Below are 12,068 nucleotides of genomic sequence, written 5' to 3'. Positions count from 1 at the left end.
CCGTCACAAACAGTTCTGCGGTCAAAATCGTTGAAATCATTTCCATCATTCATGTAAAATTAATTAACGGTGCGCCCAGAAGACATGCCGAGTGGTTGAATGTCGAAGTTGGGAAGACGCGCTGGAACGCGGATTGGATCGACTTTCTTTGCTCTCCCGACCAAAACAACTTCCTTTCTCCATCTACGCAACCCTCCACTCTCCCTACCTCTAACGTCCTTCTCTCTGTTTGCTTTTGTTTAGAAACAAGCATTCAGCCATCAGATCTTACTTTGACTACAAATCTCCGACTGTCTATCACCCCTACGGTGCCCTGTGGCGCCTGTGCTCGAAGCTACCTGTAGCTCAACAGCATCGCAACTAGCACAATGCCCTCATTTCCCACTACTCCCTTGGTCCGGCCTAGGGAAGATGGCTTGCAGATCAGGTACGGGTGATGCGCTTTAGTTATAATACTTGGATTGACGCTGATCTTGTTTTTGCAAAATCTTTAGCTATCCGCTCTCCCATCGCATCCACACAGCCAAAGGCTACCCACTTCGAGCTCCGAATGGCTCTTCGGTCATTATTTACGGCTACGATACTGGGTTAAAAATTGTGTGGAGAGGAGGCAAACGGTTTGCAGAACTAAAGCCGACTGGGCCTCAAGCAAAGCCGAAGCCTGCAGGAAACAATGTGGATCCCGATTCAGTCATGATTATTGACTCCGATGATGAAGAGGAACCTGAACCAGCGCAAGAAGAGCCCGTGGTTGAATTCAGTCTGGAAGAGAGCGAGGTCGATCCCGCTGCTCCGTACGAAGAGATTCTGCGACAAATTGATATTCCCCTTGGAAGCCGGGTGCTGGATGTGGCGGTGCCTCGAGTTCTCCCCGAGGAATCTCGCTCGCCTCTAGATCCCTTCCCACCTATCCTGAGAAACACGATCGTTGTGTCGGTTGTTTGTTCTGACCTATCAACGAAAGTTGTGACTCTGCCACTTGTGCCTCCTCACCCCACACAGACGGATTCAAAGAGCTGGCGCATTCAAACTCTTACGGTCAATGGGGCGACCACTCACCAAGATATTCCACGAGGTGTATCTATCGCATTCACCTGTCATGAATTTGAGGATGAGCAAGACCAGCGGAAGTCGCGGGGCCGATTTGGAAACTTTGGTAAATGGGATCTGCTCGTGGCCACGCATTCAGCAGAGGGATGCGGTGCGCTGTTGCTGCACCGAATTCCAATCCGCGAGGAATCCTCTTTCCGTCTCATGGAAGAAGATATCATATCTCAACGGCGCCTCTTGCCAGCACCTGCACAGACAATTGCCTTTAACCCGTCCACATGGCCATCCGTCCGTCATGCCAACCTGCTTGTCGCATTCCACAGTGGATGTGTCAAGATTTATTCCTGCTTTGTCAAAAAGGCCTCGAAATCCTCACGGCGGGCTTCGATCCCCCAAGAAGACTACGAAAATATCGACACAGAAGGTCGCTGGTTGATCAGTCTCTACCCCGGCTTTGAGCAAGGACCCACCGGACTTCCACGGCGTAAGAGAATCATTGATGCCGATTGGGTATTAGGCGGCCGAGCAGTTATGGTTCTTCTGGAAGACGGCGAATGGGGCGTATGGGATATCGAAGGCGCCGGCCCTGGTGCCGTTAAGGGCCCACTACACCGCCAGACGAGTGTCCAAGGCGTGACAGGTGGTTCATTGACGGCGTACGCTGTCTGCGGTCGTATTATGACTTCACTTTCCAACACCAATTCCGAAACAGAGCAGCGACCCCGATTCGCACCCATGACACCATCCACAAGACGTGTACGCGAAGATGGCTTGCTGAAGGGATCGATGAGCACAGCCAGTCCATCCCACCGTGGCCAAATCTCTGTCTTGCAGACAAATCCATCCTCGGACGTATTGCCCGACGAGTCGATCCTACTTCGTCACGGCCGCCAGAGCGCGGTCATCACGAACTTGCTGTCTCTGTGGCGCAACGCTGTCAAAACCACCGGCACATTTGATTCCTCAAACCGATGCCGCGTTTCTCCTTTCCAGGACGTGAACTTGATGGGCCAGAACTTCCAGGCAATTGGACACCTACCTGCACCAGCACGCCGATCCCGGCAAGCAGAGCGGCAAGTCTTCGATGTGCTCGTGGCAGCAGAGCACCAGATCATGATTCTCGCTCCCAAGTTGACAGAATCCGTCGAAGAAGCCCTACCTGCTGTGAAACAGGAGGAAACTGAAGACACCGACCAGCTGATGCTCCGACGAGGTGAACTGGATGTGGAGGGAATGGGTCGTCTACTGAATGGTATGGCCGGTGGAAATGCGCCCATGCGCATGGGCAGCCCTGTGAAGCGGACTCGTGTTTTCGCCTAATCTCAGTCATAGTCTACTAATACCCATACTCCAAGTCTCTTGCTTCTGCTGTGCTCACGTTTCTTCCATCATAGGATACTATTCGCGCTGTAAGGTGGAGCGCAAGGCGAGATCAATGCCTTGAAATTCCTTCTTTGGAGGTGAATAAGCTCTGTATCGGATGCGATATATCAATGACCATTACAAATTCTGCGATTGCACGACCCTCTAATATTGCAATTGAATGTTGCAATGCAACATTCCGTTGCGATTCTCGTGTTTGGCTTTGGGGTTCCATCTTCGTCTCTGTTCTACTGCGGATACCGATCTGTCTCTTGACGAATCTTACATCGATAACCGTAGTGGGTAGAGGAGGGGATGGCCAAAGTTGGATGCGAGTGATAATGGGAATAATGGGACATTTTAGTTAGAAACTGTAGATCTGTAGGGTTTACAATTATTGAAGATTATCATGGATTTTTCTACTATATTCATAAAAGTCTTTCTGGTGTTTATTTACTTCCCGATCGAACGTAATGCAGCAAAAAAATCGCCATCTATAGAGACCGATGCTGGCCTTCCTTCAACAACCCACGATCACCGCCGCCGCCCTTCTGCCACAACCAGATACCCTCGACTGCCCATGCAGCAGCACTAGCATGACGCCCAACACCGGACGCAAGAGGCAGGTTACTACCCTCCTCGGCATCTTGTGTATTCTTGCCCTTATCTCTACCCTTGGTCTGACCAGCAGCGCCATCGGCCTCGGCAAGCATACCAGCAACAATGCCTTCCTTTTCAATAACAAACCATAGTCCATCGGACAGCTGACCGCCCCGTTCTCCAAACTCTGCCCGGCCGAGACGGAATAAGATCCGACCGATGACCTGCCATGCGATGCATCGCTGAGCGGGGAACGTCGAGCGCGCCAGAATCGCCAGCTCGGGGATCGTGTAGCCCGCGGCATGCGGATCCTCGCCGTGATGGTGCAGGCCCATGGTTGTTGGAAGGGAGAGTGATGTTTCGGGGGCAAGAATGGTACCTCTTAGCGAGAAGCGGATTGCCGAAGGTGCCATTGAGATGGCGTTGCTGGCTGGGTGGTAGGGTGACGTCGAGTCTGGGTCTTCTTCGTCGGCAGAGAGGGGCTGCAGCCAGGAGAGCGTTGATGGGTCCTGGGCTATCTCAGGGAAGTAGTGAGACTGGAGATCTGATAGGAAAGATGGCGAAGAAGGGTCCAGGACTGGCATCGGCGTTGTTGGCTGGGGGAAGTGGAAGGTTTCGATAGTAGCTGGGTCGAGGGAGGGTCGTTCAGAGGCCGGGTGGAGGTCTTGAGGAAGGGCGGATGGAGCGAGATCTTCATTGCGGGGGTGCGGTTTAGTTGGTAGTTTGGGTAGAGAGTGAGACTGGGCGGTTGGTGCAGAAACTGGTGCAGACGAAGGAATATCGAACGAAACTGATTTCCTCGGTTTGGATTCTTCGTCGGCCACGGGTGCCGCCGGTTCAAATTCGGTCTTTTGGTCCTCTTCAATGTTCGCTCTGCGAAGGAATCGTTCCAGAAGTCCTGGATCCATCTGTTCCATCAGCTCCTCTCGTTCCCGTTGGATCTGCGCGTCCGACATAGCCGCCAGCTGCCGGCGGTTCTCCTCGTCGATGGATTTCTTGTCATCTTGGGTGGTCGGTTCAGTAGGGACAGGAGCCGGGTCAGCGGGCTGGTTTGTTCGTCGCTGTTTGAAGGAAGATGGCTTGCGCTGACGAGGGGCAGGGAACCCAGTTGATGACGCCGACAAGGTCGGCAGTTTAGGCGCGGGGGGAATGGCGGTGGAGGGAGCCCGTTCTTGAATCTCGCCGACAAGAGAGAATGGAGAAGGGATTTCTGGGGCACCAGATTCCTCATCTAAGTCCAGGAGGAAGCGTTCGCCTCGAAAAGCCATGATGCGTAACTGAGGTGAAGAGGAGGGGGAAAAAAAAGTTATGTCAGCGCGGGGAGATCCAAGGATGCGGCTCCCAAAGCTAAAATGGGGCTGCAGAATAGTCTAACCGGAATGGGCTAGTGGGAGATGGCGGATGTGCTAGTCCCAATTTGGTTCCTCACATTGATCCGCGGCATCTATATGTTGTACAGCTCGCATCGATCTTTCTTATGTTATAGATGATGAATTGGATACTGGCTGGGTCGTTCACATTGACTGATATAGAAAGAAGAATATTATCTATCCTGCCTTTCTTCTTAAGCCAAAAGCTTTTACGAACATGGAAGTCGATATTTGTCGTACCTATCATAAGCTTCCGTTGGAATACACAAGCAGTATCAATACATGTACTACTTTAACTCGTATTATCTATAAAAGGAAACTAATAAGAAGACAGAGTCAGATATTTAAATCTTAGATAATAGTGAACACCTGATCTGAAGAACATGAGATCATTCGGTAAATGAAGCCATTCCTGTATCAGGTACAACTTACGGTTCTAGGCTAAGCGATCCGCAGGGGAGAATCATGGATATGATCTCCAATACTCAACAATGACCTCAGGTTAAATATAATTCTACATCAATATTGTCAGAGGTATAGCTCTATGATAACTCTATAGAGGAGTTCTGTAGTAATTCCCCCATATTTCCAAGTTGTATAGAGCTTGACATATCAAATAGCAGTTAACCAGTACTTCATGTAATGTGCTTTAATTCCAATCTTGCTTGCTTTTCTCTCTCCCCTTTCTTCCCTTTTTTTTCCCTTTTTTTCTTCTTCTTCTCCCTTTCTTTCTTATTTCTCCACTCTTCTCTTCTCTTGACATTTTCCCCTTCTCCCCTTTCCGCGTCCCTCTCTTTTTTCTGCTTTTCCCGCATTTTCTTGGTGTTTTCTCTCTTCCGTCACCATCTTATCTTTCTTGTGTTCCTCTTTCCCCCCCAATCTCTGTTTGCCGACCTGATACCCGACACGTTTCACCACTTCGACTCAACTCTCATCCTCATCTCGATTTTAACCAAATTCCATCAATTTGTTGATTTTCAGTTTACTGATTGTGATTTTGTCAATCATGTCGGATCCTCCTAATATGGGTATACCTAAAGAAGAAGGGTCTACTAGCACTGATGTCAAACCCGGCACAGGCGCCCGACGTGCCTCCGGTACCGCCAGGCGGTCGCGTCGTAAGAAGGATGACGACCCCGACACCAAGAAGAAGGAGAAGGAACCAAAAGAAGTCAAAGAAAAACCGGCACGGGCTCCTCGTCGTCCACGGGAGAAATCAAACAACACTACTTCCCGGAAAAAGCCCAAGCTAGAACCTGCGGCAGAGGAAACGAGGGCTCCAGTAGACGCCCGAAGCCCTCCACACGCCCCTGCAACGCCCCAACCTGCTCAGCCCGCTCTACCTCAGCCCGCTCAAACCCAACCTACTCAAATAGCTCAACCTCCCCAACCTCAGCCTCCTCAGCCTCCTCAACCTCCTCAACCTCCTCAACATACTCCAACTTCATACTCAAATCCACACCCCCCCTACAGTTCCAGCAGCCTCGTATCAGCTGTCGCAACCTTCTCGTCCACAACCGCAATCGCAACCTCCAGTGCCGCAACCACCACCTCAACGAACCAGCGGACAAAACTTCGATCCTATTCGTTCTGCGTTTGACAATCCGTCTCCAGCACCATCATATAGTCCTCCCGCTCGCGCAATCTCCCCTCGCAATGGTTATCGTGCCAGTGCGTCGCCAGCGATCTCAAGCATTATCGACCCACCAGCCCAGAACTCTCAACCAATATACAACACGCTTCAACGCTCCTCCTCTGGCCATGTGTCCGGCATGTCTTCGCCGGCACCGCCTGCGATGGTCTCCACACCCTCACATCCGTCCTTAGCACCATCGCCCCTTCCCGTTTCCTCTTCCCGTGGAGCCATGCATATCCCGCAGGCCATGTCGCAGTCCACCCCATACACCACCCCATACCCACCTACTGAGCAGCGGCCCACGCCATCACAAACCCCTAAACTGGAACCGTCTCCGCCGGCGGTGCGCCAACCTCAACCTCCAGCGCAACCCGAACCCGCTGTGCAGCCGACTCCGCCTAGACAGCAACCAGTTGAATCAATGGAAATCGACCACACGGAGAATTCCACGCCCAGCGCCAAAAAGGAAAAGAGTACAGCTACCGCACCGGCATCAAAGGCCTCATCCCCCAAGCCAGCTCGACCTGCCAAAGAAGCCCCTCATCTGCCTCAGGGATCTGGCTTGATCACAAACGCGCTGTTCGGCGGAGGGGATGACTCTTCAAAGTCGCCTGACTCGCGTGGCACTCCCAGCATCATCGTTCATGTTCCGCTACAGAAGGGCAACCAGATTGTCAACTTTGCACGACTTGCAGAAGAGCAGTATGGCTTCGCTGCATTGCACCCTCGTCTGGCCGCGCACAAGGCACGCATGGCTCGTGTGGCAGCTGCCGGGGCCGCGTTGGAACGAAATGATAAAAATGCCAAAGGAATCTCTGCTGGTGAGAGTGCTGACGAGGATCTGAGCCTCGATGCGGAACGTGATAGTGATATGGATGGCGATGTTCCCATGGGCGGCACTGGTGCAGGAACCAACGGTGCGCCATCGGAGGCTAGCGATGGAAAAAGAAGCGACGCAAGAAGGTCGAGGAATATGACCGTGATGATCCATTTGTGGATGACACCGAAATGGTGTGGCAGGAGCAGGCTGCTGCCAGCAAGGATGGGTTCTTTGTCTACAGTGGACCACTGGTTCCGGAGGGAGAAAAGGTCCAGGTGGAACGGTATGTCCACTTGCTACTACTTTCTTACTACATGTTTACTAATTATTTGCAGTGCCGACGGTACAATCAAACGTGGCCGTGGCCGTGGCCGAGGAACGGGTCGGAGTCGGACCGTGACTTCGCACCCACACGTTCCTATTGCAGCTGCCGTGCCTGTCTCCCAAGATACCGGCCTGCCATTGCGTGGACCCGGCTCTCGGGGTGGCACCTCGCGCCGTCCGCGAGGCAATAAGAAGGCCGATAACGGCAGCGATCGTGCTGCTACCACTGCATCTGCTGCCCAGGAAAGCCGTGGTGGCCGTGGTGGCGGCACTGGGACCTCTGGCCGCGGCGGGACTAACAGCACACGGGGTGGAAAGTCGTCTATACCAATCCCGATGCCAGACCTTGCTCCTGCACCATCGACCCCGAGTGTTGTCCATGGACCCCCTGCTCCTAGTCCGCTAGCTGGCCCAGAGCTCATGATGAAATAGAGAACATGTTGACTGATTCGTTATGGGGTTCGTTTGGTGTTCAGAGCTTTATGACTTTGTTTGGCTTATTCATTTGCGCTATCATTTTGCTCATGGGTTTGGTTTACGTCTGTTCTATGTTTTTTTTTTTTTTTTCTCGTTGTTGTCGGTCCCGAGAAACCGTTTGCTCTGTGAACACATGAGCTCTTTATGTACACCTCGTTATGGCTGGATATATCAATTTTCAGCCAGTCATTCAATATTCTTCTAATGAAATATTGTAGACTACGCTATCATCAGCCGCCTCGGCTATTGAGTCTGTTATGCTATTATTTAGTTGTTGATTCTTTCTATAAAACAATAGCAGTGTTTCATGTTCTATAATATGAACCAATATGTGATATGGTAGCTCATGAAGTAAACAGGTACCTAAATAAACGCTCTACATACGAGAAGCAGAAGGGTTAATCCGTTCTATATTTATATTCCCTATGTGTTATAGATTTCACCCCCATTCTTTACATAGCCGCCCAACACCATTGAGTTAACCAATAACCACAGAGAACAAAAGAAGTCATGCTGACGCGCTGTACAGAACGGCTAGTTGCAACAGCTGAACTATTTGCTGCGCCCATAGCACTTTGGTCTTATACACAAACCCCCGCGCAATATCAAAATAGCGACCCCCCTTGACTCGAGAGCTCCAAGGCTATTGGCAGAATGCAGATATTCCGCACCAATTGTATATATCCCCCAGAGACGGCAGGCTCGCGGGTTTCCAGTAAACTCAAATGGATGTTGATCAACATTATCGTCCCAGAGTGGGCATTCAGGAGGGCCTGCAGTGCTGTGTCCTCTGTTAGGATGCTCAAGGACCGATTTGCAGAGATTCAGGATAGAGATGGCGTCCCATGGTCTGACTCCCTTATACACTATGCCAACATGGGTGGATTCCCTATCCAGTTTGTCAATTCTGATACTACCGCCGGTACTCAAGAGCTACCTTCTATAAAATATTTCCCAGAGGGAATACAAACCCCACAGATACTTCAGAGATCAATGCAGAAGGTCTCGAATGCGATTGGAAAGGTTGACTGGGCATTGGATAAATCTAAAATCCTTGCCATCGAAAAAGCAAACATCATCGTTTCCCAAGGCTACCTAAAGAAAGAAAGGATCTTAAACATGTCGTACACGAACTGGGTTGGAAACCTCACTCTTCTCTGTGGTAATCTGTGCGTGGTAGATGCGAACCAGTTTCTCCTTGCCCGTGAGCTTGGTATCATCGACAAACTACCCTACATGCCGCAGGATTCCCTAGATGACCATAACAATGGTCGTCTTGTCGTCAAGATCTTAGCATTGCTGCATATCTCGTGGATGTTCATTCAACTCGGCGTAAGACTGGGCCAGAATATCCTAACAAGCCAGCTCGAGATTTTTACCCACGTTGGATGACTGGAATCTGGAATTTATATTGATGGATATATATGTGCTTTATTGGAAAGTTATATCGAAGGGACGCATATCCCGATGTTTCTACCAAAGTTTGAAAGAGTATGAAATTGCACGTATTTATGTACGCCGTGTAATGCAGGAAGACATCCCAGCAGATAAGGACAGAGTCAGAAATGAACAAGATAGGGTTCGTTGCCAGATGTTTCAATCGAAGCAGAGTCATTGAATAAGAAGTGAAGGAGAAAGTAGAAAAATAGAGAGAGATACTCATAGATCGAAGAAAAAGAAAGCGCTGTAAGGGCAGCTTGCCTTGGCTCCTCCTTTTGTTCCATCAAGAGCGCAATGACCACACTCCAGACAGAACAACACAGCAAGGAAATAGCGCATTCACCAAAGCCGAGATAGTGTTGCGGTTTTTCGTTTGTATATGCGGGCTTGTCTGAACATAAACATGACAATCGAAAGGAAATAGACCCAAGACACATCCGAGTACATTAACTAGTCATCACCACATTACCGGGGTGTAGTTCCTGGTTGGATGCGCCAGTTTCCGCCTGTTGAAACAGGTGGCGCGGGAGGCGGGCCGTTCGGAGGCGCAGTGCGGATGGGCATCGTCGTGGAGTGCAGGTTCGTGCGGGGATTGGAGTTGTTGGAGCTAGCGGAGCGGGGGCTCATGAATGGACGAGATGGGGCATCGATAGCAGAAACGGGCTCGTTGAGGTGCTGACGCATCGCGCGACGACCAGATCTGCTATTTTCATCGTTTGCCTCCAGCGAGAGGTGCTCCAGAGAGGGGGGTGGCGGGGAACGCGTGGCTCGGGACGAGGACGATGAGTAGTATTGAGGCTGGGGTTGGGACTGGGGGTAGTGACGGTGGCTGGATGGGACCTCGTTGGCGATCCTTAGAGGGATGTCGCCTGATACTGGGTTTGACGGGAATGGTGACTGCTGTGGAGTCCGTGTTGGCTTGCTGACGAGAGGGGGTTTTCCGATATTGGTTGATGTGGGTGCTGCGGCGGGAGATGATGTCGATTTTGAAGTTGATGTCGAGGACTCTCTAGGGAGCGATGTTGGTATTGGTGGTCCCAAGTAGGACTTGCGCTTTTCTTGGTCCATCATGCTCGTTGCCCACCCTTCGAGGTTGACTGGTGTGCGCTTCGCGGCCTGCAAGAAGGCATCTTTGTCCTGGAAGGAGTTAGTAAACGTGAAAAAGAGCTGTAGGTAAAACCGAGAGATGAACATACATAAAGCTCTCGTGGGGTTGGGCGCTCCTCGGGTTTCTTCAAGAGACACTTCCCAACAAAGTCATGTAGGATAGGCGGGAAGGCATCACTCTTGGGCAGCTTGGGCGCTGTTTCATGCACAATTTGCTGGAGTAGATCCAGAATACCCATCGGCCCTGCACTAGCACGATTTCCGGCAGCAGAATCGGAGTGATCGAAGGGGAACTTTCCAACGGCCAGCTCCATGACCGTCAAGCCCACGCTCCACACGTCGGAACGAACCGTATAAGCGCCTCCTTGAATTCGCTCGGGAGCCATGTATGTGGAAGTGCCAACGAATGTATCGGCAATCGAGTTAACTGTCTCGGTAGCAACACCAAAGTCACAGAGCTTGATGTTACCGCGGGAGTTCAGTAAGATATTGGACGGCTTGATGTCACGATGCATGATGCGGTGGGCTTCGTATAAGTAGACAAGACCGGCCAGGACGGATTCGGTGATCTTCCCCAGCACATCGACTCGAACAGGGCCGAAATCTTTAGAAACGCGGTCGAGAGATCTAATTGCCTGTCAGGTATATCCTCTTTGTTTCCCAAATGGGTCCACCTACCCAAGATCCATATATTCCATGCATAGTACAATATCTCTCGCTTCGTTTTGGAATGCACCATAGAAAGTGACAATATTTGGACAGTTGCAGTCATGTCCGACTCGAAGTTCTCGTAGAATTTGTTTCCGTACGTTCTCTTTGGCCTCCACACGGATAATCTGCGGGGGAGACGAGGAAATTAGAGTTGGCCAACAAGCAGAAACACACAATGCACAATACACACCTTTCGAGCCATCACCACCTTTGTGGATGCGTGCATCACTTTGGAAACAGTACCTCCATTTCCAGCGCCGAGTTCCTTCAATGTGACCAGGTCTTCACTGCGAAGATCGAGGCGAAATTCCAGTCCGATTTCGAGCGTATCTGTGTTGTTGACTTCGCTATTCCCAACAAGTCCAGGGGCTTGTGCATCGCCATCGGTAGGATTGGAGGCGGGTTTAGGGGCTGCATTGAGAGCAAGGCCTTTGACATTCTTGCGTTTCAATGTCCGAGCCTGGAACGGGTCCGTCATGGCGCTTTGGAGGGGTTGGGAGTTGCACAAGGGGAAAGTTGTGAAAGAAAGAAAACGAAGAGCCCAGTCGCCTAAGTGATATCAAGTCCGCGTTACCCAAGCCGATGGGATCAAAGTGGTCAGAACGAACCCCCGAGCTAACAGCGGGGAAGTCGATATCACCTTGCGATGTTCTTGGCGACGCTGATTGGACCTTGCGGGCGCGTCGATTTGACTAACTATGACCAAAATGTGCCGGTCGGCGCCAAACAGAAGTATGTTGAATTTTTACGGGGAATATGAGAGGGAGAAAATGAGAGATGATCTTCAAGAACTATGAAAGCCACTATAATCATCAATGAAACGACAAGTGTTTCGGGGGTTCCACCAGTCCTTTGGGCTAGCTTTGGGTACTTGTGGATTTACGCAACGGGGTTTATGGCTAAATGTGATGGTTGGTAATGCTTAAACGGAGGCATGTTCGATAGTCTCGACCTTCGATCAATACCACAAAGCGATATATGCATATTAAGGATCCGACCAGGGCATCGTTGAATGTACAATGTCCGATGTACACACACAAAGACATCAGCACGTGACATGAACTGGGCAAGCCACAATTAGGCTACCCCAATAGGACTAGCGTCTAGCCACACTAGCACTAACCAATCACCGCCACCCGCATCCTCTCCTCGCCGATGGCCGTGATTCTTC

General features: G+C 50.8%; 5 protein-coding genes across 5 annotated transcripts; 3 read left to right on the top strand and 2 right to left on the bottom strand.

Moving 5' to 3' along the window:
- Positions 1 to 55: 55 nt before the first annotated feature.
- On the top strand, positions 56 to 2,370 carry N7487_009761 (uncharacterized protein; the record flags this gene model as incomplete). Its single annotated transcript, XM_056877491.1, has 2 exons — positions 56 to 427; positions 495 to 2,370. Exons 1-2 carry the CDS (start codon positions 369 to 371, stop codon positions 2,368 to 2,370), a joined length of 1,935 nt encoding a protein of 644 aa, XP_056726071.1. The 5' UTR covers positions 56 to 368.
- A 536-nt stretch (positions 2,371 to 2,906) lies between these two features.
- Positions 2,907 to 4,280, bottom strand: N7487_009760 (RPAP1 family protein; the record flags this gene model as incomplete). The annotated part of the gene is made up of 1 exon (XM_056877490.1): positions 2,907 to 4,280. One exon carries the CDS (start codon positions 4,278 to 4,280, stop codon positions 2,907 to 2,909), a length of 1,374 nt encoding a protein of 457 aa, XP_056726070.1.
- Positions 4,281 to 5,388: 1,108 nt separating this feature from the next.
- N7487_009759 (uncharacterized protein) lies at positions 5,389 to 7,594 on the top strand (the record flags this gene model as incomplete). Its single annotated transcript, XM_056877489.1, has 4 exons — positions 5,389 to 5,891; positions 5,947 to 6,901; positions 6,955 to 7,121; positions 7,174 to 7,594. The coding sequence occupies 4 exons, from the start codon at positions 5,389 to 5,391 to the stop codon at positions 7,592 to 7,594; spliced, it is 2,046 nt and encodes a 681-aa protein (XP_056726069.1).
- Positions 7,595 to 8,293: 699 nt separating this feature from the next.
- N7487_009758 (uncharacterized protein) lies at positions 8,294 to 9,031 on the top strand (the record flags this gene model as incomplete). The annotated part of the gene is made up of 1 exon (XM_056877488.1): positions 8,294 to 9,031. One exon carries the CDS (start codon positions 8,294 to 8,296, stop codon positions 9,029 to 9,031), a length of 738 nt encoding a protein of 245 aa, XP_056726068.1.
- A 513-nt stretch (positions 9,032 to 9,544) lies between these two features.
- ste7 (MAP kinase kinase Ste7) lies at positions 9,545 to 11,391 on the bottom strand (the record flags this gene model as incomplete). The annotated part of the gene is made up of 4 exons (XM_056877487.1): positions 11,088 to 11,391; positions 10,865 to 11,022; positions 10,276 to 10,813; positions 9,545 to 10,216 (listed from the first exon to the last, which is right to left on the bottom strand). The coding sequence occupies exons 1-4, from the start codon at positions 11,373 to 11,375 to the stop codon at positions 9,545 to 9,547; spliced, it is 1,656 nt and encodes a 551-aa protein (XP_056726067.1). The 5' UTR covers positions 11,376 to 11,391.
- Positions 11,392 to 12,068: the final 677 nt, after the last annotated feature.

The sequence above is a fragment of the Penicillium crustosum genome (genome assembly GCF_028827405.1).
Source record: "Penicillium crustosum strain IBT 35664 chromosome Unknown utg000004l_segment0_segment0, whole genome shotgun sequence".
Lineage (NCBI taxonomy): Eukaryota > Fungi > Ascomycota > Eurotiomycetes > Eurotiales > Aspergillaceae > Penicillium > Penicillium crustosum.
Note: the sequence above shows the minus strand (reverse complement) of the source record. Positions and strands in the feature narration are given on the sequence as shown.